The sequence below is a fragment of the Protopterus annectens genome, chromosome 2.part2 (genome assembly GCF_019279795.1).
Source record: "Protopterus annectens isolate FY-2018-M chromosome 2.part2, PAN1.0, whole genome shotgun sequence".
NCBI lineage: Eukaryota > Metazoa > Chordata > Ceratodontiformes > Protopteridae > Protopterus > Protopterus annectens.
In genome coordinates this window covers 715201035-715224728 of record NC_056730.1, presented here as the reverse complement: position 1 = coordinate 715224728, position 23694 = coordinate 715201035, and the positions used below count along the sequence as shown (strand labels likewise).

At 41.1% G+C, this 23694-nt stretch overlaps 1 protein-coding gene across 8 annotated transcripts in view; it reads left to right on the top strand.

The window, feature by feature from the left end:
• CAST (calpastatin) overlaps positions 1-23694 on the top strand; it is a 1327899-nt gene that overhangs the window by 1255218 nt on the left and 48987 nt on the right. For all 8 annotated transcript variants that reach the window (XM_044064116.1, XM_044064117.1, XM_044064120.1 and 5 more), the window contains one exon: positions 13007-13084. In XM_044064116.1, coding sequence (XP_043920051.1) covers positions 13007-13084 — 78 coding nt within the window. The remainder of the gene's footprint in view (positions 1-13006; positions 13085-23694) is intronic.

Sequence of the window (23694 nt, the reverse complement as noted above, 5' to 3'; positions counted from 1 at the left end):
ATGCGCTGGTGCATGCTTGGCCTCCCGGTCTCCTGTATGCCTACCCTCCACTACCTCTGATGCAGAGGCTTCTGCAGAAAGCCAACAGTTTGGGGAGCAGAATGATTCTCATTGCCCCATTCTGGCCTCGTCAACCCTGGTTCCCCTTTGTATGGTCTCACAAAATCAATCCACCCTGGATTCTGGATCCGATTCCGGATCTCATCTCCCACCCTCTGGGAATTTCGGTTCCCAATCTACGCACCCTGAAATTGACAGCTTGGCTGCTCCAGTTCCATCCTTAATTAGGACTCCCGGTATCTCGTCACCGGTCAAGGCCATCTTAGTGGCAGCTCATAAACCTTCCACCAGGCAGGTTTATCGGAGTAAATGGAAGAGATTCTCTATTTGGGCGGTTCAGAGAACTTTGGATCCTTTCTCAGCACCTATGTCAGCAGTGCTGGATTTTTTAACAGACCTCTTTCATCAAGGGGCAAGTTCTTCCACGATTAAGGTACAATTGGCAGCCATCTCGCATTATCACATTGGTCATGAGACAGCTCCCTCATGACGCGAAATTGTGCAAAACCTTTCTCAAAGGGATTTTTGTTGAGGCCTCCAGTCAAGGAGATTGTACCACCTTGGGACCTATCTTTAGTTCTGCAAGCCCTTACTGCTCCTCCCTTCGAGCCTGCAGCTTCTACAGACCTAAAGTACCTTTCCTGGAAGACTGCCTTCTTAGTATCTATCACTTCAGCCAGAAGAGTGTCTGAACTTCAGGCTCTATGCGTCAAGCCGCCTTACCTTTCTTTCTTTCCAGATAGGGTGTGCCTCAGGACCAATCCATCTTTTCTTCCGAAGGTCTCTTCAGAATCTAATATCAACCAATCAATCAATTTACCTGTGTTTTTCCCAAGTACTTAAACAAAGGAGAATACAAATTGCATTCCTTGGATGTTCATAGACAATTACGATTTTATATTCACAGAACAGCTGGTCACAGGCAATCAGATCAGCTGTTCATCTCCTTTGCTCAATTTGCTTTGGGTAAAGCAGTGTCTAAAGTCACACTATCTAGGTGGATTGCTAATTGTATTCTGCAGGCTTATGACACTTCAGGTAGACCTGCTCCTCAGAGGGTTACGGCTCATTCTACTAGGGCAGTCTCCACGTCAGCCGCCTTTAAGTCCCGTGTGTCATTGGATGATATCTGCTGCAGCTACTTGGGCCTCGCCTCATACCTTTATTTCTCATTATAAGGTGGATGTTGTTTCCAGGGGAAGAGCATCCTTTGGCTCAGCGGTGCTCCGGAACATCCTTCCATGACGGCCGCCCAAGATTCAGGTAGCTGGGGACTCTGTCCCACAGGTTGCAGACAAATGAAGTCTGCCTACTTCAGATTTAGAAGTTATGTACTCACCATAACGTTCCATCTGAGTAGGTGACTTCATTTGGATGCAACCATCCCCCCCTCCATCCCCCTGACCTTTATAGAGCGAGTATTTATGCTTTGTTCATGTACTGTAGTCAGTATTATTTAGGCAAACTCAATCTGAGGTCAGTCAGGGCTTGGCAAGTGGTTATGGGTAAGAGGGAGGAGCTAGGAGCTCGGAGCCTAAGCTTTTGAAATGCCGGCTCGGATCCGAGGTCGGAACCGATACCCACAGGTTGCATCCAAATGAAGTCACCTACTCAGATGGAACGTTATGGTGAGTACATAACTTCTAATTATTTCACAGCAAATTTGCACAAAATCTACGGGGTTCATTAAGAGTCAGGCTAGAAAAGATGGGATATGGGGAAAACTACTATTTCACGGGAGTTTGCAATCCTTCACATTACCACAGACAGAATACCCCACATTCTTAGCACTCTTTTCATGTTAATGAAACTTTATATCACTCAAAACTCATTAGATAGAGCCAATTAGCATGGTAGGGATACAGAAACATGGCACTCAAATACATCACCTCCCATAAAATGATAAGAAATAGTAAACAAACGTTCCTACTACCAGATGTTTTGGGGTCTTCTCATTCACCACTTTCTTAAGAATAATACTCTTTGTAGATATTACAGACATTAGCTTATAATAATCACTACCTTCTGTCCCCTGAATGGGTAATAATAAAATAAGCAGGGTAAATTCCACAGTTTCCTTTTAACTGTATAGAACATATGAAACAGTCAAACTCCCTGCTCTACTAGATTTCTCATCGTAGCAGTTGTAAATATAGTTGTGGGTTAACTAAAGGTCAAAAATCTTTATATCAAGTCATGTTACTATTTTTTTTAAATGCAAAGCTATCACCAGTACTGTTGCTTATGTGCCATTTTCTTGTTTATTGCAACCTTGCTGGTAAATTATCTGTATGGTCTTGCGCCCAATATGGGTGTTTTCTTTGTTTGTATATACCCACTTTGTGCATTGGACTGTTGTAAATTTGTTGGTGAATTAGTGAAATAAATAAAACAGATTTCTGAGAAAAAAAATGAAAACTGGTTAGAGCAATCTAAACTATTCCTATCAGATAATGGCATTTAAAGTACTGTAACTTAAAAATATTATCAGTTAATATTACTAAAATTGTGCTAGTACAAATAAAAAAGAAGTTATTTACTCATCATAAAAAAAAAAAAAAAAAAAAAGACCCACCTGGTACAATATGGGTGCTGCTGACATGAAGAGATGCTTCTTGCGTAGAATATTTTTAAAACAGCTTTATTGAATCATCATGTTTTAAAATTTGACAAAAGTATATATACATTAATATAAAAGAAAATAAATCATAGTAACATATTATATTATTTTCATTTGGTATACATTTGTTTTCTTTTTAACAGTTTCATTCAATCCAGCATTACATAAATTGCTCAATTTCTGCCTTCCCTTAAACCTCCATCTTTCTTTTAAAGATTATGCTACTTGTATTGTTCTCACATATTCCATTTATTTCTAGGTAATTTCTTCTTTTCCTTTTCTTGTCTAAAGATCCCTCTTCCAGTTCTTTTATCTGCTGTACAATATTCAGATATTTTGTTACAATTAGTTTGTTTTGCAATCCGTATTTCAGAAATTGCTTTTTTGGCAGTCAGTAGCATTAAATTAAGTAAGGCCTTACTACATCTAGGCAGGTCAGATCCCATACCCCAGCTCAAAAGAATCATTTCCTTAGTTATAACCATTTGCTCTCCTAACATTTTTGACAAAGTACAATGTAGGGAATTTTTAAAATGTTACAAAATCCTAGTTTTTCCTTATTTCTTGAACTTCCTCATTTAAACACCCCTTTAAATTTTGATTTATAACCTTCTGCTTCTGATATATAGACACGCACACACACACACTAAATATGCATAAACATATGTGTACACGCAGATTTTTATTTTCTTTTTAGCCCCCCCCTTCCCTTTGCCTGCTATCCCTCTGACTGATTAACATGTCTCCCTATTCATTTTCATATAGGGTAGAATCTAGAAAAGGACATTTTGCACAAAGTGATGTAAAAGAACATGCGTTTGTTGAAAATAATTTGCATATTGTTGAACATAAATATATGAAGAAGCAATGCTTCTAGTAACTGTTGACATGAAAAGATTCAGTGCAGTGAAGTCTAAGTACACCTCAGAGGCAGTGAGACAAGATTTTGTCAGACTATTGGTAAGAAATGCTAAGCATTAGTAAGAAAATGTTAAATTTAAACTACAGTAGGTACATTAAGTATTTTGCCTTATGATACTGTAAAGCATTGAAGTACCTTTATCTGCTCTTTTTAAAAAAAAAAAAATACAGTATTATACAGTATTTAATTTGATTTAAACTGTGTATGAAGGAGTGTTGAAGGAATTTTTAAGTGAAGTTATTCTGCTCTTCAGTAGCTAGTGTTGGCTGAATTTTGTTATTTGCTAGTAATTACAGGTGTGGGGGTAGCCACATTCTTTGATTTCCTGTCCTTGCATATTTAAACTGGTGCATGTGAAATAATTCCTGCTTTAAAACTTCAGCTTGGCCAGCAAAGAACTTGGTTATATTCAACTGGACGTATAAGAGAATTTAAGTACCTTTATCTGCTCTTTTAAAAAAAAAAAATACAGTATTATACAGTATTTAATTTGATTTAAACTGTGTATGAAGGAGTGTTGAAGGAATTTTTAAGTGAAGTTATTCTGCTCTTCAGTAGCTAGTGTTGGCTGAATTTTGTTATTTGCTAGTAATTACAGGTGTGGGGGTAGCCACATTCTTTGATTTCCTGTCCTTGCATATTTAAACTGGTGCATGTGAAATAATTCCTGCTTTAAAACTTCAGCTTGGCCAGCAAAGAACTTGGTTATATTCAACTGAACGTATAAGAGAATTTAAGTACCTTTATCTGCTCTTTTAAAAAAAAAATACAGTATTATACAGTACTTAATTTGATTTAAACTGTGTATGAAGGAGTGTTGAAGGAATTTAAGTGAAGTTATTCTGCTCTTCAGTAGCTAGTGTTGGCTGAATTTTGTTATTTGCTAGTAATTACAGGTGTGGGGGTAGCCACATTCTTTGATTTCCTGTCCTTGCATATTTAAACTGGTGCATGTGAAATAATTCCTGCTTTAAAACTTCAGCTTGGCCAGCAAAGAACTTGGTTATATTCAACTGGACGTATAAGAGAATTTAAGTACCTTTATCTGCTCTTTTTTTAAAAAAAAAAATACAGTATTATACAGTATTTAATTTGATTTAAACTGTGTATAAAGGAGTGTTGAAGGAATTTTTAAGTGAAGTTATTCTGCTCTTCAGTTATTCCCACCCACCTGCCCTGATTTTGTTTTGGTGTTAATCTTAGTGGCATTGAAACTGCCCGCCCCTCAGCCTGCCTCTGGGCCCATCTCATTTGCTCACTCAACTGAGTGCAGTGAGATCATATTCTGATTTCAGGCACTCCTACTTTGTACAAAGAGAGCATCTGGGAAATAGGAAAAAAAAAAAATTAAGCTCATTTCCTGCCTTTCTTGTTAAGTGGTACAGACTATTTGTAGGCTTCTGAGCCCCCAAGCCCTTCTGTGTTTGAGGGAAGCCTTCTAGCTTGTTTTTTTTTCTTATAACTAGCCAGTTTCCTAGTTTCAGCACTCAAATCTGTTTCTTTGACCACAGCACTTGTTCAGGAATAAAAAAAAAAAAAAAAAAAATTCATCTGCTTTTACTGTACTTGTGTACCTACTTCTTTTTACTTTTGCATCATCTTAAAATACTCAATTGTATTTATTACTGCTTGGTGTAACTCATTCTAAGCCTTTTGGTTTAAACACTTGGTGTTTGGACCAGTTAGTTGTTTTGCACTGAGAGGGTTTGTGGTCTGCACTGTTGTGACAGAACAGGTAGCTTACATCCTTCTAGGTTGAGAACTGCTGATTGAGGGCTCAGTGTCTGTTATTCTAAAAGTGTATTAATTCTGGTTTAAGCACTTGGGCTTTCAAGCCAGTTATTTTACATTAAGAGGGTTCGTGGTCTGCACTCTTGTGGGAGGAGAGGCTGGACTCTGCCCTTCTGAGCTGGGAATTTCTGGTTAAAGGCTTATAGTGCATGCATATCTGAACTGTTTCTTACTGAATTTGGTGCGCCTTGTTTGCTGTGGCATAGACTGGATTCGGGCCTGCTGGATCTAGCTTTGTTTGTGTAACTTGAGCACTAATCCAGACATTCTCTAAAGTATTCAATGGTATTTATTACTGCTTGGTTGTAACTTGATTAAAAGTGTAGCTATCATTCAAGTCTTTTGGATTAAGCACTTGGGCTTCAGACCAGTTGTTTTACATTAGGAAGGTTTGTGGCAAGCACTGTGGTGGCAGGACAGGTAGCTTTCATCCTTCTAAGTTGGGAACTGCTGATTGAGAGCCCAGTGTCCAAGTGTATTAGTTCTGGTTTAGGCGCTTGGGCTTCAGGCCAGTTATTTTACATTAAGAAGGTTCGTGGTCTGCACTCTTGTGGGAGAAGAGGCTGGACTCTGCCCTTCTGAGCTGGGAATTTCTGGTTAAAGGTTTATAGTGCCTAAATATTTGAACTGTATCTTACTGAAATTGGTTCACCTTGTTTGCTCTAGCATAGACTAGATCCAGGCCTGCTGAATCTAGCTTTGTTTATATGCTTGTTGTTTGTTTGCTTGTTATTTCCCTGGAAGCTAATTCCACCTAATACGCAACTTCTCAGCTTCTGTGGATCACTAGTGATTTCTGCATTGCTTACTGTACTTATTTCCTTGTTTCACTTGAAAGAAAGTTACTGTTTGTCGTTGTTGCATTTAGTTACTTGTAACACATTGCACTCAAGTTACCTGGCACTTGCTCACTAAAGCAATTATATAAGTCAGCACTAAAAATTAAAAGCACTACACCCTCACTCCCCACTGGCCCTTGTTTTCAATTAAGGATTTCCCAATATTATCCTAGCATGTCCAAAGGTCAGTTGTCAATCTCCTCTCCGGTCCAGCTGGTGAATCTGGGAATCTTGAGGCAATGTTATAACTGCCTCATGTACACAGACAACCCTCTCCTCCTCCCACATAACACAAATACTTGTGAGAGATGCAGCTATTTAGCCAAACTGGAGGCTGAGCTCTCTCAACTCAGGACTGGCAAGACCAGACAGGAGGAGAAGGCAACTACACACACCACAAAACCAGCCTCACATAATGCTACCACTCCACTGAATCAAACACATAAACACACAAAGACATACTCGGAGGCTCTGAGTAAAAATTTACCTAAACAGCAGAGGCCTCCAAAGCAGACACCCAAACAACTGCTACCTCAAGACACCCCACAAGCAACACATAAACCACAAAAGCAGTGTGCAAAGCAGTCACAGCCCTTAAGGCCAAATACAACACCAAACATACTTGTCATAGGTGACTCCATAGTCAGACACACTGACGTCCCACTCACCAGGCTGAACAAGGAGAGGGTCACAGTAAGCTGCCTATCGGGCGCTAGAATCCGCCACATAACACAAGCACTGGTCACTCCACGGCAAGTACAAATATGACACAGTCATTGTCCATGCTGGTGTGAACGACCTGAGACGCACCTCCCTGGACTACATGAAAAGAGACATAGAGGAGCTCTCTGATTATGTAGCCCAGGCAGGTATGACCCTAACCCTGAGCAGTATCCTTCCTTCACCAAGAATGATGCCACAATATAGAGACAAGATGATCAGCTTTAACAATTGGCTTAATGTCTGGTGTCATTCAAAGGGGATCCAGTGTCTGTCTGCCTGGGATGACATGCTTGACAAGCCACGCTGCTTCGCAAGGGACGGCTTGCACCTGTCACCCTGGGATTCGGATATTGGCTAAGGCTCTTGCCACCCCCATAGTGCCTTTTTAGGCAAGGCTCAAATTCTAAACCTACCACCCTAGAAAACAAAAATGGGAAGAAACTGAGGGTAATGCTGCTCAATGCCAGAAGTCTAAATCTCAAAATGCACGCACTCGAGGCCCTTCTCAGTATGGAGAACATCGATGTATGTGCTGTAACTGAAACCTGGTTCAAGGCTCCTGAGAGCACCCGGCACTATTAGGTTTTACCTCATATCATGCGTTCCGCCCCAAAACCCGGACCACACCACAAAAGGAGGGGTGTATCCATATTCATAAAGGATACCCACACCTCCAGGTTGGTGGCAACGCATGAAGCTCGGAAACCATCCAGGTGCAACTAACCATAGGCAAAACTGCTCTACAAATTGTAGCATGCTACAGGCCACCCTCTCAAACTCAGGAACCCCACACAGCCTTCCTGAAGACACTGGAGGGTATAAATGTATCTCCAAACACCATCATATTGGGTGACTTCAACTACCGAATATAGACTGGGAACATTACTCAAGCCCTAACTTTCTAGCCCAACGGTTCCTGGAGTTCATAAATTCAAATGCCATGGAACAGCTAGTCACTGTTCCCACAAGAGGAGAAAATATACTAGATCTCATTGTCACAAACATGGGGACAAAATGCTCCACACCGAAGTATATCCCTCATTGGTGAGATCTGATCATAAACTAATCTCACTGGAAATCCACATCCCGCCCCACCACAAACAAAAAGACCATAGTGAAGAACTTCTCTAAAGCAAACTTCACACTACTCAAGACTGGTGTGGTATCCTTCAAGGCCCCTGAGCCAGAGGAAACCACAACCCAAGCTGCGGAAGCCCTTACAAATGCCTTCTATGAACACCTCCAGGACTGCATGGATCAGGCAATCCCAAATAAAACCAAGACTCTTTCCACAAAGGGCAAACGTCCAGTCTGGTGGACCCCAGCCATTAACAAACTTTACAATAAGAGGAGAAAGCTATTACATGATAGAACAAAATCCATAAAAGGGAAGTCACCCCTGATCATTATTAGTAAAAAATACGAGCACTCATAAAATCAACTAAGGCCAATTTTGAGAGAAAAATTGCCATGGATTCAAAGGAAAATCATAAGGCCTTTTTCAGCTATGTTAGGAACCTGGGTGGAAACTCCCAGATATGCTCAGAATTAGTCCAAAATGATACAAAAATCACTGAACCCACAGACATTGCCAACATACTGGCAGACAGGTTCAGTGCAAACTTCACCCCGCACTTCCCCCCTAAAGGAGAGATAACTATCCCAGCCGAGTGTAGCCTCCCGGACATCTCAAATGCGCAGGTGAAAGCTGCTCTCTCTAAAGCTAAAAACACAGCATCAATGGGACAGGATGGTGTCCCCGGCTGTGTGCTACACGAGCTAAATGAGGAATTAAACCCGCACATAAGGCAGCTGTTTAATCTCAGCCTTACCACAGGATACGTGCCCAATCAGTGGCGACGGCAACTGTGGTCCCACTCCACAAAGGCGGCCTCACGGACCCTGGTAATTACCGCCCCATAAGCTTAACAAGTCTAGTCTGCAAAGCTATGGAGAGGATCATAATGGAGCTCATAAACAAAGATATAGGGACTTGCAGACATTGGACCCGACCCAGTTTGGCTTTGTCAAGGGAAGATCATGCCTTTTGAACTTGGTCGACTTCTTGAAACAGTCACCAAGGCCATTGATGAGGAAAGGCAGTCCATACAGCCTACCTTGACCTTGCAAAGGCTTTCGACACAATACCCCACTCGGGTATTGTAGAAAAACTTACCAGCTTAAATGTAAACCCATATGTCACAAGATGGGTTGCAAACTGGCTTAAGGACAGAACCCACAGGGTTAGAGTTGCTGGCGCTGTGTCAGACTCCAAGCCGGTCACAAGTGGTGTCCCACAGGGCTCGGTCCTTGGCCCCCTATTGTTTGGCATCTACTTCTCAGAAGTACAGGCCAATATGGGAGGACTTTGGCTGACAAAGTTTGCAGACGACTGCAAACTGGGCGCCATAGTGGAAAGTGCATCGGACATGGATATCCTTCAGAAGGGACTCACGGAAACAGATAGCTGGTGCCAGAGCCATGGCCTGAAGTTAAACGCCAAAAAATGTATAGTCATACCCTTCGGGAAAAACAAGGTAACCCTAAGCTACCATATAGGTTGCAATCCACTAAGCACAGAAGAGGTTATCAGGATATGGGGACCCAGGTTGACAGTGGCCTTTCTTTTGACACTCACGTTGCTAAAGTGGTTAGAAAGACCTTCTACATTGCCCACCTGATCATGAAGGGATTCACATCCAGATCTAGTGAGGTCATTGTTCCCCTGTACTCTTCACTTATCAGACCAATGATCGAGTACAATGCCCCATTCGGGATGTATCTCACCCGACATCTGCAGCAATTGGAGAGACCCCAAAAGTTCCTCACCAAAAGGATAAAGGGACTCCAAAATCTGTCATATGCTGCCAGATTGAAGAAACTCCAGCTCTATTCAGTCGCATACCGTCTGCTCAGAGGTGACATGTGCCTGACATACAAGGCCATGTCCAACCCGGAATTAATGGACATGCTCCACCTCAATAAATCCAAATCCACCAAAACCACTAGAGCAAGCGACTTAAACCTTAGCACGGCTATAAATAGGACGTGCTGGAAGGATAGATTTATCACTCAGAGACTCCCTATGCTGTGGAATAAAATCCCGGTCCATGTGAGGCAGAGCACCTCGCTGACTCTGTTCAAGAGAAATCTAGACCTGTGGATGGGAGATCGTAGGTTTACCCCGGGAATCATATCTGTGTCACTGCTGGACAGAGGCACAACAAACTAATGGGCACAGTATTTTTTCATATAAGGGGTGGCGTAAGCCACAAAAATTTGGGCTAGGCTTATAAATGCCTTAGGGCAGATAGCCTAGTATAAACCTATGAACCTATGAACCTATTCAGTAGCACTTAAAAGAGAGTTATGTGCACGTTGTTAGCACATTCTGGCTACCTTGTGAATATGTGTGGTCAGAGTCTGCCAGTGTGAATATGAAAAAAAGAAACACAGGACTTTGCCTCAAATCATGATTTATTTTACTCATGAAAGATCAGGCTTTATTTGTACGTTACTCTCTTAGGAAAATGCTTAAGCCTGCAAGTAAGTAAACTTAGTTTTGTGGGGAATCGCTGCAATTGCTTTGAGCAGTACCTGAGATATCTGTAACTGTATGGCTACCACTGCACATATGTATTCTTTGCTTTGACACTACAAATTCATTTTACCATTCCTAACAGCACGCAAGCCAAACAACACAAATATTAGAAGTACATTTGTTTGTGTGGGCATACAGTTTGCATCTGACAGCAATCAGCTCATTCATTCATTTGATCATAACCAGATGCCTGGCATTTACAGAGTGAGTAAAGTAGCTGTAATTACTGGGCACATAGCCGGCCGTAGGCATAGGCCAACTAGGCGGTCATCTAGGGCGCCAATCTAGCAGGGGATGGTTTCCAGTAATCTGGATGGTGTAGATAGACTAGGATGGGGGCACAAGGTTGTGTTGGGGGGGCACTATGGAAACCTTTTGCCTAGGGCACCAGTTGAAAGGCTGTCCATGACTGGGCACATCTGTGGATTTGTCTTTGTCTTATCAGTGCACATGTATGGATCTGCATGTGTCTGTGCACATGCAATACGTTGCAGTGGGATTGCATTGTATACATGTGTGGATCTGCATGTGTATGTGCACATGCAATACACTGCAGTGGGATTGCATTGTATACATGTGTGGATCTGCATGTATCTGTGCACATGCAATACATTGCAGTGGTATTGCATTGTATGGGTCTGACAGCAAGAAGCTGACGTGCATTACTGTGACCAGTATGTATGTATTCATTCATTTAATTGCAGTCAAATTTCTGAGGCACACAGTCAGTAAAATGGCTGTAATTGGTGAGCAAAGTCTGTAAATGAAAGTGAAATAACTCATCTGTTTTAAATGGGTCTATATTATTTAATCGAAGAGGCATTACAGCAAATGCCTTTTCATCAACCCCTAACGAGCAAACCGCCAATTATGTGAATGGCCAAATCAGCAAATTTTTTCCTAGGGAAAAAAATTGTTGATCTGTCCAGAAACGAAACATCACTATGAACACATCAAAGTGTGGGGGGGGGTTTACCCCCTAACTAAATATACCAACTCCGAGATCACACTACAGTGGGGAAAGGGGCAAATTCATGCTGATGGCCAAGTGATTTTTTTCCCTAGGAAAAAGTCACTGATTTGGCCATTCGCATAACTGCCGCTTCCCTCTTTAGGGGTTGATGAAGAGGCATTCACTGTAATGCCTCTTCAGTTAGATAATATAGACCTGTTTTAAACAGCTTTTGATTTAACTGATAGTTTGTGGGTGATCAAAGCAAGCTGAAATACATTACAATGACAGTTATTTTTGTTTTATTTGAGTGCAGTCAGACATCTGCGGTGTATGCAGTAGTAGTTATAATGAGTGGTTACTGAGGCAGTCTGTAGATTAAGGCAAACTACTCAAGCTGCTATTTTAAATTGGCATTGATCTGGTTAGACAGGGATAGTATCATTCTGGGTAAAACATGCTGAAATCTTTTATTGTGATTATTATATTTTTTTATTTGAAAAGTCAAACATCTCAGTTTTATATAGTCAATAAAGTGGCTGTTATGATTGGGCACTGTGGCTGTCTGTGGATGAAAGACTCAAGATATTTTGTGATCACAGTTAAGTCACTGACATGCCATAATATCGCTGTACACCATTCCAGTTAACCTTATCCATTGAGTTGCTTTCTGCAGGTCCCCATTGTTTTCATGTCTCCAGCCAGCTCTGATGTTGCCATATTTGGAAGTGGCCCACAGTACAAAACTGGAATTCAGGCAATGCATGCATAAGTGGTAATTGTTAGTGACAAGGGAGAGAACTGGTGGGCCCTACTGACATAAGCTTATGTCACTGTGTGCACCAGCTTAGCACAAGGACATTCCCAAATGCAGGATTTTGCTGAAAATTTTCCAAATTCTAACTGGTAATGTAACAAATTACAGATGGTAGAGAAGGGATTCTTATTGCTCAACTGATGTGGAAGGAATATACCTGTTGCGTACCAGCAACCATGATGGCGTGCTTAAGTTTAATGATGCCCTAGTCACTGTGAAGTCTAGCTATATTTTATGATGCTGATGGTCATCACATAGTAACATTGCTATGTTTCTTAGTTTGGACCAGAAAATTGTGGGGCATGTTCTGATTGCATTTGTTCTGCTTTACATCTCATGTGTACAACTTAGCTTTATTATTACTTGCTTCCGATATATAAATATGTAATATGTTTTTTTGCATTTGAACTGACAGTTCTGATTATTTCCAGACATTGCACCCATTTCTAGTCTCACCTATCTCATAAATAGTGCAAATGTCATATATCTGTGGATATTACTGTATGTATACTGTACTTTCTAATTATTGTATATTGCTTGTATTTCTGTGGAGCTTTTCTCCCTGGGCCTCTGCTGAAAATGGGCTTCTGGCCCAGTCGGACTTTCCCGGTAAACAAATGCATATAAATGAATAAACAAATTGTATTTACTTGTTTTTGTATTGTTTATTTTGTATTTTAGAAACCAGCATGTACTGCTCAAGCTTCAGAAACTATTACCTGCTCATCTGCTTCTAAAGTTTCAGCTGCTCCTTCTGCGGTGAGAATTCAGTTTAATTGTTATGCCATTACTAAAACAGAACAGTGTTTAGGTAGCCCTTTAGTAACCCAAAAGTGCCAGTAGTTGAGAGGGTGGAATTACTTCCTTTTGTGGTGATCTTCCAAAAATTGACTTCATCTGATGGGTGCAGTCCTACAGATGTTAAAAATACAACAGAAGGAATAATAATCTTGAATGGAGGAGGTGGCTGTTGTGGATTTCTGAGGGTGCTTGCAAATCTCGTGTAGAACCATGCATGTCAGCTGAATGAATGCTGAATTATTGGAAAATGGGGCTGTGTGATATGATTTGACTACCTACAAACAAGCAAACTGTATTGTCTGTGTTCTGAAATTTTAATCTGAGTATCTGGGAATCCTTAGGAAAAGATTTTGTAAGTTTAGGGTTTCTAGCTTAGCTGAAGGTTTGCCTTTTGTGACCCCCCTCCCCCCACCAACAACACTGCCACCAGCCTTGTCAAGGTAATGTGATAGGATCTAACTGCAGCAGTTTATCAGAGCATTGATCTGTACACTGTATAAGCTTCATCCCTTGCCCGTCCCAATTGGTTACTTTGCAGATAAATGACTGCTTTTTCAAGGTGGAGGGTTAGTGTGTGTCTGTGTGTGTTATGCAACCATTAATTTGAGTAGAATTTATTCTTGAAACAAATGCATTTTCTGTTTTATATCTACTGAATTGTTTTTCTATGTAAAATAATGTAATGTGAATTCTTGAGGGGGGATGCTATTGCACTTGTCTTTCATACAGCTACTTTGTTAACCCTTCCTTAGAGGAAAGACCTGTTTATATTGGATTCAGTTACAACAGGGGCAATATAAGACTGATGGGGTTAGAGGACCCTGAAGCAGTATTTATATAATGTCAGGCACTGCATTCCTTCAAGTTATTACACTGATGATGGATAGTCCTTGTTTTTCTTAGGTGGTGGCATTTAGAGAATTTTGTAAATATATTTTGTTCTCCTATACATGATTACAGTTAAGATTTTCATCGTTTATATTGGTAGTGGTATGAGGTCTACCTGATCTAGTTTTAGATTTATGTGGACAGTTTAAAGCCATTATGACAAATTCAAAATAGTAGAGATATACCCCAGCTTTAAGAATTCGGTAGTAAGATGGGAATAAAGACTTAACTGGTACATAATAATTCACTAACGATCCTGAGATGTCTGTTGTATAAAAAGAAAATGCTTTCTACTGTGTACAAATTAATTACAGTAATAAAATATCAAGCCTGTACCCTATTCTCTAAATACTGGAATGGAGTCAACAGTAAAATTTAAAATTACCATCCAACAAGTTTCACATGCTGTAGAAAATACTGTTAAATTATCTTGTTTTAGAAATCTACTATATACACAATTAATGATCAATAATAATGCTTATTTAACAGCAAATTTGCTCAAAATCTACGGGGTTCATTAAGAGTTAGTCTAGAAAAGATGGGATATGGGAAAACTACTATTTCACGGGACTTTTCAATCGTTCACATTACCACAGAGAGAATACCCCACATTCTTAGCACTCTTTACTTTATATCACTCAAAACCTGTTAGAGCCAATTAGCATGGGAGGGATACAGAAACATGGCACTCAAATACATCACCTCCCATAAAATGATAACAAGAAATAGTAAACAAACGTTCCTACTACCAGATGTTTTGGGGTCTTCTCATTCACCACTTTCTTAAGAATAATACTCTTTGTAGATATTACAGACATTAGCTTATAAGAATCACTACCTTCTGTCCCCTGAATGGGTAATAATAAAATAAGCAGGGTAAATTCCACAGTTTCCTATTAACTGTATAGAACATATGAAACAGTCAAACTCCCTGCTCTACAAGGTTTCTCATCGTAGCAGTTGTAAATATAGTTGTGGGTTAACTAAAGGTCAAAAATCTTTGTCAAGTCATGATTACTATTTTTTTTTAAATGCAAAGCTATCAACAATACTGTTGCTTATGTGCCATTTTCTTGTTTATTTGAACCTTGCTGGTAAATTATCTGTATAGTCTTGCGCCCAATGTGAGTGTTTTCTTTGTTTATATATACCCACTTTGTGCATTGGACTGTTGTAAATTTTTTTTTGAATTATCTGTGAAATAAATAAAACAGATTTCTGAGGGAAAAAAATGAAAACAGGTTAGAGCAATCTAAACTATTCCTAAATCTAAAGAAAACTCAGATAATGGCATTTAAACTAGTGTAACCTGAAAATATTATCAGTTAATATTACTAAAATTGTGCTAGTACAATTAAAAAAAGAATTTATTTCCTCATCATAAAAAAAAGACCCACCTGGTACAATATGGGTGCTGCTGGTGGACAGTGAAGATATACTTCTTGAGTAGAATATTTCTAAAACAGCTTTATTGAATCATCATGTTTTAAAATTTGACAAAAGTATATATACATTAATGTTGTTGTATCTTTAGGCTTTTCCTGGTTAGAGGTCGCCACAGTGGAACTCTGGTCCGCTAATGATTGGCAGTAGATTTTTACGTACCGGCTTGCCAGGCCTGACTCACAACCTTCAATGGAGGTATGCCCATTCACGCACGTCTCCACACCGAAGATGCTTTAGCTGAGAATCGAACAGGACAAGTTCTTACTGTGAGGTGACAACGCTACCGCAGCACCACCACCGCAGTATCATTAATATAAAAGAAAATAAATCATAGTAACATATTCTATTATAGGTTCATAGGTTCATACTAGGCTATCTGCCCTAGGGCACTTATAAGCCTAGCCAGAGTGTGTTTGGCTTTTGCCACCCATTTTAAATTAATTTTGCTATGCCCTTTTTCGAGGTTAGTATACTGTGCCTCTGTCTAACAGTGACACAGAAGTGATACCCGGGGTAAACCTACGATCTCCCATCCACTCATCAAGATTCCTCTTGAAGAGAGTGTATGAGGGACTCTGCCTAACCTGGACTGGGATTTTATTCCAGAGTGAAGGGAGCCTCTGGGTTATGAATCTGTCCCTCCAGCATGTCCTATTTATTTCAGTACTGAGGTTCAAGTCTCTCAAGCGCGTAGCTCGATGGGATTTGGATTTTCTGAGGTGCAGCATGTCCATTAATTGCGGGTTGGACATGGCTTTATACGTCAGGCACAGATCACCTCTGAGCAGGCGGTATGCCACTGAGTAGAGCTGGAGTTTCTTTAACCGGGCAGCATATGGCATTTGTTTGAGCCCTTTGATCCTCTTGGTGTGGTACTTTTGGGGTCTTTCCAGTTACTGCAGGTGTCTGGTAAGGTACATCCCAAAAGGGGCATTGTACTCAATTATTGGCCTGATGAGGGATGAGTAAAGAGGCACGATGAACCTCCCCTGATCTAGATATGAATCCCTTCATGATTAGGTGAGTTATATAAAATGTTTTTCTAACCACTTTGGCCACGTGGTTGTCAAATGAGAGATTGCTGTCAACTTGGGTCCCCAGGTCCCTAATTACTTCTTCTGTACTTAATGGATTACCACCTATGTGGTAATTTGTGGGCACTTTGTTTTTGCCAAAGGGGATGATTATACACTTTTTGGCGTTTAGCTTGAGGCCATGGCTCTGGCACCAGTTGTCTGTTTCTATGAGGCCCTTTTGTAGGATGCTTGTGTCGGCTGGAGAGTTGATTATGGCGCACAGTTTGCAGTCATCTGCGAACTTGGTCAGCCACAGTCCTTCCGTGTTGGCCTGTACCTCCGAGAAATATATACCGAACAAGAGAAGTCCCAGGACTGAGCCTTGTGGGACACCACTTGTAACTGGTTTGGAGTCTGACATGGCTCCAGCAATTCTAACCATGTGGGTTCTGTCCTTAAGCCAGTTTGCAACCCATCTAGTGACATAGGGGTTTATATTTAAGCTGATGAGCTTATCTATAATGCCTGAGTGGGGTATTGTATCGAAGGCTTTTGCGAGGTCCAGGTAGGCTGTGTGGACCACCTTCCCCTCGTCAATGGCCTTGGTGACTGTTTCAAAGAAATTGACCAGGTTTAAGAGGCAGGATCTGCCCTTAACAAAGCCGAACTGGGTAGGATTCAGTATCTGTAGGTCCCCATTATCTTTATTTATGAGGTCCATGATGATCCTTTCCATAGCTTTGCAGACCAAGCTAGTCAGGCTTATGGGGCGATAGTTTCCAGGCTCTGTTGAGGCACCACCTTTGTGGAGAGGGACCACTGTTGCTGTACGCCACTCTTTGGGTACATATCCTGTAGTAAGGCTGAGATTGATCAGTAGTTTTATGTTTGGGTTTAGCTCTTCTTGGAGTTAATGTAGGACGCAGCCCAGGACACCGTCTGGTCCCATTGATGCTGTGTTTTTTTGCTTTGGAGAGGGCGGCTCTTACCTGAGCATCTGAGATGTCAGGGGGGCAACACTCTGCTAGGGATAGATATTTGCCCTTTTGGTGGGGAGGGGGGGAGAAGTTTGCGCTGAACCTGTCAGCTAGGATGTTGGCAATGTCTGTGGGTTTGGTGTATTTTTTGTCATTTTGGACTAATTCTAAGCATATCTGGGAATTCCCACCCAGGTTCCTAACATAACTAAAGAAAGCCTTGTGATTATCCTTAGTGTCCTGTGCAATTTTTCTCTCGAAGCTGGCCTTAGACTATTTTATGAGTGCCCGTAGTTTTTTGCTAATACTGATCAGAGATGCCTTCCCTTTTTGGGATTTTGCTCTATCATGTAGCAGCTTCCTCCTTCTATTGTATAGTTTGTTTATGGCTGGGGTCCACCAGACAGAACCGTCTGCCTTTGGAGGATTGGGTCTTGGTTGTATTTGGGATTGCATGATCCATGCATTCCTGAAGGTGTTCATAGAATGCGTTTATAAAGGATTCTGCGGTCTGGGCCGTATTTTCCACAGGCCCGGGGGCTTTGAAGGATTCCACCTCTGTTTTGAGATGTGTGAAATTTGCTTTAGAGAAGTTGTTCACTGTGGTTTTCTGGGCAGGGGGTGGGGTCGGGATGTGAATATCCAGTGAGATTAGTTTATGGTCTGATCTTACCAGTGAGGGATACACTTCTGGTCTGGAGCATAGAGTCCCCGTGTTGGTGATGATCAGGTCCAGTATGTTTTCCCCTCTTGTGGGAGTGGTAACAAGTTGTTCCATAGCATTTCAGTTTATAAATTCTAGGAACCTTTGGGCTATGGTGTTGGAGCTAGAGTAATGCTCCCAGTCTATGTTTGGGTAGTTGAAGTCGCCCAGTATAATGGTGTTTGGAGAGACTTTCATATTTTCCAGTGTTCTCAGGAAGGCCGAGTGGGGTTCCTGGGTTTGGGAGGGTGGTCTGTAGCAGGCTATAAACTGGAAGGCAATTTTACCCACTGTTAGTTGCACATGGATAGTCTCTGATGCTTCGTGCTGTGCCACCAACCTGGAGGTGTGGGTATCTTTGACGAATATTGATACTCCCCCTCCTTTTGTGGTTCGGTCCAAGTTTTGGTGCCGAAAAGCATGGTGTGAGGGTATAACCTGGTAGTGCTGGGGTGCTCTTGGGAGCCTTGAACCAGGTTTCTGTTACTACACAGATATCGATGTTCTCCATGCTAAGGAGAGTTTCCAGTGCGTGCATCTTGAGGTTTAGACTTCTGGCATTGAGTAGCATTACTCTTAGTTTCTTATCCCTTGTGATACCTATGGAGGTTGGTTTGTCTTTTGAGCCTTGCCTAAAAAAGGCACTATGGGGGCAGCAAGAGCCTTTGCCAATATCCGAAAGCCCAGGGGTGACAGGTGCAAGCCGTCTCTAGCGAAGCATCGTGGCTCGTCGAGCATGTCATCCCAGGCTAACCGGCATTGGATCCCCTTTGAATGACACCAATACTTAAGCCAGTTGTTGAAATTAATCATCTTGTCTTCATATTGTGGCATCATTCTTGGTAAGGGTAAGATGCTACTCAAGGTCAGGGTCATACCGGCCTTATTTTCATTTGGTATACATTTGTTTTCTTTTTAACAATTTCATTCAATCCAGCATTACATAAATTGCTCAGTTTCTGCCTTCCCTTAAACCTCACTCCTCCTTTTAAAGATTATGCTACTTGTATCGTTCTCACAAATTCCATTTATTTCTAGGTAATTTCTTTATTTCCTTTTTTGTGTAAAGATCCCTCTTCCAGTTCTTTTATCTGCTGTACAATATTCAGAGTTTTTGTTACAATTAGTTTAAGTTTTGCAATCCGTATTTCAGAAATCGCATTTTTGGCAGTCAGTAGCATTAAATTAAGTAAGGCCTTACTACATCTAGGCAGGTCAGATCCCATACCCCAGCTCAAAAGAATCATTTCCTTAGTTATAACCATTTTCTTTCCTAACAATTTTGACAAAGTACAATGTAGGGAATTTTTTAAATCTTACAAAATCCTAGTTTTTCCTTATTTCTTGAAGTTCCCCATTTAAACACCCCTTTAAATTTTGATTTATAACCTTCTGCTTCTGATATATAGACACACACGCGCACGTACACATGCACAAGCGTTAAATACATGGCTCTAAATTATCCCATCAATTCAGGTAATCCAAACCAAAACCTTATTGTTCTATAGGAAGAATCATTTTTCCACGTAACTCTCGTCCACTTAATTCTTTATAAACTCTTTAAATTATCATCCACGGCCTCTCCTCTGGTTGATGAAATACACCTGACCTTTACATATACACCTGAAAGGACTAAACATTTCACTGCTATTTTACTCCATTGTCAGATAGGAACCTCACACATTAATTCTTGCCTGTGACCCTTCTTATGTTCTCTTTATTAATTTAATTCTGTCATATAATGCAAGTACTGTGATTGCCCAACTCATAAAATCCCATCTGACTCTGAGTGCTTTCGCTGCATCAAGATCTCTTAAAAATAGCAGTGTTTTCTTGCACACTCCTTCTTTGTGGATCATCATGTTGTCAAATATTTGCCCTCCCTCAAAACCACATTGATCCATACCTAACAGTTTGGGCAATACTTTCACCATTCCTTTAGCTAGTATAGACACACACACTTTATAATATTGGTTTAAAATTGAAATGGCCCTTTCTGAAGCTGGGCCTTAGGGTTTTTTTTCCCATCTTTGGATAATACAGCCACCACAGCCTTCTTCCAAGATGTTGGTACCCCCCCCAACTTTAAAGTATTATTTAGCAAAACCTTACAGATTTTTATCAGTTTCTCCCGTCTTAAATTCCAGAGTTAAACAGAATAATCTGCTCTTACATATTTTACAGCTGATTGATTATACATCACTGTTTTTATCTTATCTTGTCATAACTGTTGTGCCTCATCTTCTGCTAACCTTGGTAATTAAATTTTCCATAAATATTTCCATGCGTGCCTTTTCTTGGTTTCCACATTCCTCTGCATAAAATTTCTGAAGGGTCTCCAATATCTCTGTAGGATCTCTGGATATTTTTCTTCTCATTAGTTCTCTGCTTTCTGCTGCCCAAGCCATTGTGATAAAAGTTTTTGTGCTCTGGAGTTATCAAAAAGTAGCTGCTTAATGGCAGTTTTTCTAAACTCCTGCATATTATCCAGGTACGTCTTTATTTTTTCCTTTAGCACTCTGCATTGTCTCCTCTTCTTGTTCTTTAAGACCCTGTAAGATTCTTTTTCTACAATAATTTAATGTTTGTCAATCCCTCTAAATAATTCCTGTTACATATTTTCCGTATATTATTCTCTGTTGTTTCTCCCATGGTTTTAAATTCCATTTTCATTGTATTCTTCTCATTAGCTATCAATTCTGATGAAATTTACATTTCCTATAATAACTGTTGAATAATTTTCACTACCTGCTCCTTAAATTCCTCTCATTTTAACAAATAGAAAGCACAGTTTCCCAGCAGCCATTACAATAAAAAGTTATTACTTTCACATATTATAAATTAGTTTTTTTTTAATATATAGGTTCATAGGTAGGTACTAGGCTATCGGCCCAAGGGCCTACGTAAGCCTAGCCAACAAGGTTCCCTGGCTTTATGCCATCCAACAAAGTTATTTTCCTGTGTCACTGTCAAGCAGAGACACAGAAGTGATCCCCGGGGTGTATTTCCTATTTCCCATCCACTCATCAAGAATTTTCTTGAAGAGTGCTAATGAAGAACTTTGCTTGACATAGATTGGTAGCCTGTTCCAGAGTATGGGAAGTTTCTGGGACAGGAATCTATCCCTCCAGTATGCCCTGTTTATTGTGGTGACAAGGTTTAGGTCCCTAGAGCGTGTAGCTCGGAGGGATTGAGATTTCTTTAGGTGTAGCATGTCCAACAGCTCTGGGTTTGACATAGCTTTATATGTTAGGCAGAGATCACCTCTGAGTAGGCGATATGCTGCAGTGTAAAGCTGGAGTTTTTTGAGATGGTCAGTGTAGGGCATTTGTTTGAGGCCAGTAATCCTCTTTGTGAGGTACTTTTGTGGCCTTTCCAGCTGCTGCAGATGTCTTGTGAGGTACATTCCAAAAGGGGCATTGTACTCTATAATGAGTCTAATGAGTGTCGAGTAGAGAGGAACAATGACCTCTTTTTTTCCTGGATGAGAACCCTTTTTATGATTAGGTGTGCCACCTAGAAGGACTTCCTGACTGCTGTGGCAATGTGACTATCAAAGGAGAGACTACTGTCTACCTGGGTCCCAAGGTCTCTTATCACACATCCGGTGTTAAGTAGATTGCTGCCTATGTGGTAGTTCATGGGTACAGAGTTTTTACCAAAGGGGATGACACTGCACATTTTGGCATTGAACTTGAGGCCATGGCTCTGACACCAGGCATCTCTCTCAGCAAGGCCCTTCTTTAAGATGTCCACATCATTTGGGGACTTGACTATGGCTCCTAGTTTGCAGTCATCTGCGAACTTCATTAGCCAGAGGCCTTCTGTGTTAGCCTGTACTTCAGAGAAGTAGATACCAAACAGGAGAGGTCCCAGGACGGAATCCTGTGGTACTCCACTTGTCACTGCCTTGAGGTCAGATTTGGAGTTTGCAACTTTTACAGTGTGAGTTCTGTCAGTGAGCCAGTTGGCAACCCATCTTGTGACATAGGGATTTATACTTAATTTACTGAGTTTAGGTATAATTCCAGAATGGGAGATGGTGTTGAAAGCTTTGGCGAGGTCAAGATAAGGCTGTGTAAACCACCTTACCCTCATCTGCGGCTTTGGTGACTGCCTCAAAGAAGTTGATGAGGTTCAGGAGGCATGATCTGCCTTTCACAAACCTGAACTGGGTGGGATACAGAGTTTGGAGGTTTCCAGTGTCTTTGTTAATGAGTTCCATGATGATACGTTCCATGGCCTTGCAGACCAGGCTCGTCAGGCTAATAGGTCGATAGTTCCCGGGATTAGTGGTGGCTCCCCCTTTGTGGAGTGGGATAACTGTTGCTGTGCGCCATTCAGTGGGCATAAAGCCTGATGCGAGGCTATTATTGAACATGGTGCTTAAGTGAGGAGCCAGTTAATTCTGAAGTTCATGTAAAACGCAGCCTGGGATGTTGTCCAGTCTTATGGATGCTGTGTTTTTGGCTTTAGAGAGCGCAGCTTTTGCCTGTGTAGTTGTGCTTAGAGGGGACTCTGCATTCTTCCTGTATAGATATGGGTCCTTTAGGTGGTGGTGGGGGGGGGGGGTAAAGTTGGTGGTGGTGGTGGGAGGGGGATAAAGTTAGTGCTGAACCTATCTGCCAGGATGTTGGCAGTAATCAGTTGGTTCTGTAATTTTCATGCCGTTGTGCTGTAACTCAGAGCAGATCTGGGTGTTGCCATCGAGATTCTTGACATAGCTATAGAATGCTTTGTGGTTGTTCTTAGAATTAGTGGCGATTTTTGTTTTCGTAGCTAGCTTTGGAGGATCTTATAAGGGATCTCATCTTCTTACTGAGGTTGACCAGGGAGCTCCTCCACTCTTGGGAGTTTACTCTCTTTTGCAACAGAGTCTTCCTTCTGTTGTACAGTTTGTTTATGGCAGGGAACCACCAGATTGACTTCCTTTTTTTTGGAGGATAGCATCTTGGTTGTTTGGGATAGCATGATTCATGCACTCGTGTAAGTGCTTATAGAGTGCATTTGTGTAAGATTCAGCAGTCGTAACTGTATTGTCCATCTGCATGGGTATCATGAAGTTCACCATTTCTGTCTTAAGAAGTATGAAGTTGGCTTTGGAGAAATTTTTTACCGTGTTTTCCTTAATGGGGGGTGAGGACGGGATGTGGATATCAAGGGTGATTAGCTTATGGTCAGACCAGACCAACGAGGAGTTGACTTCAGGTGTGGAACACCGGTCACTCATGTTGGTAATGACTAAGTCTAAGATATTCTTGCCCCTGGTGGGGGTGTGGATAAGTTGATCCAGGGCATTGGAGTTTATGAATTCCAGAAAGCATTGAGCTAAGGAGTTGGTACACAAGTAGTTTTCCCAGTTAATGGTGGGTAGTTGAAGTCACCCATTATTAGGGTGTTTGGTTGAACCCTAATATTTTCCAGTACATTAAGAAAAGAGGAGTGGGAAACCTGGGGCATGGTGGGGGATCTGTTGCAAGCTACAATTTGGATTGCAGTTTTGCCCAGAGTTAGTTGCACTTGGATAACCTTGGATGC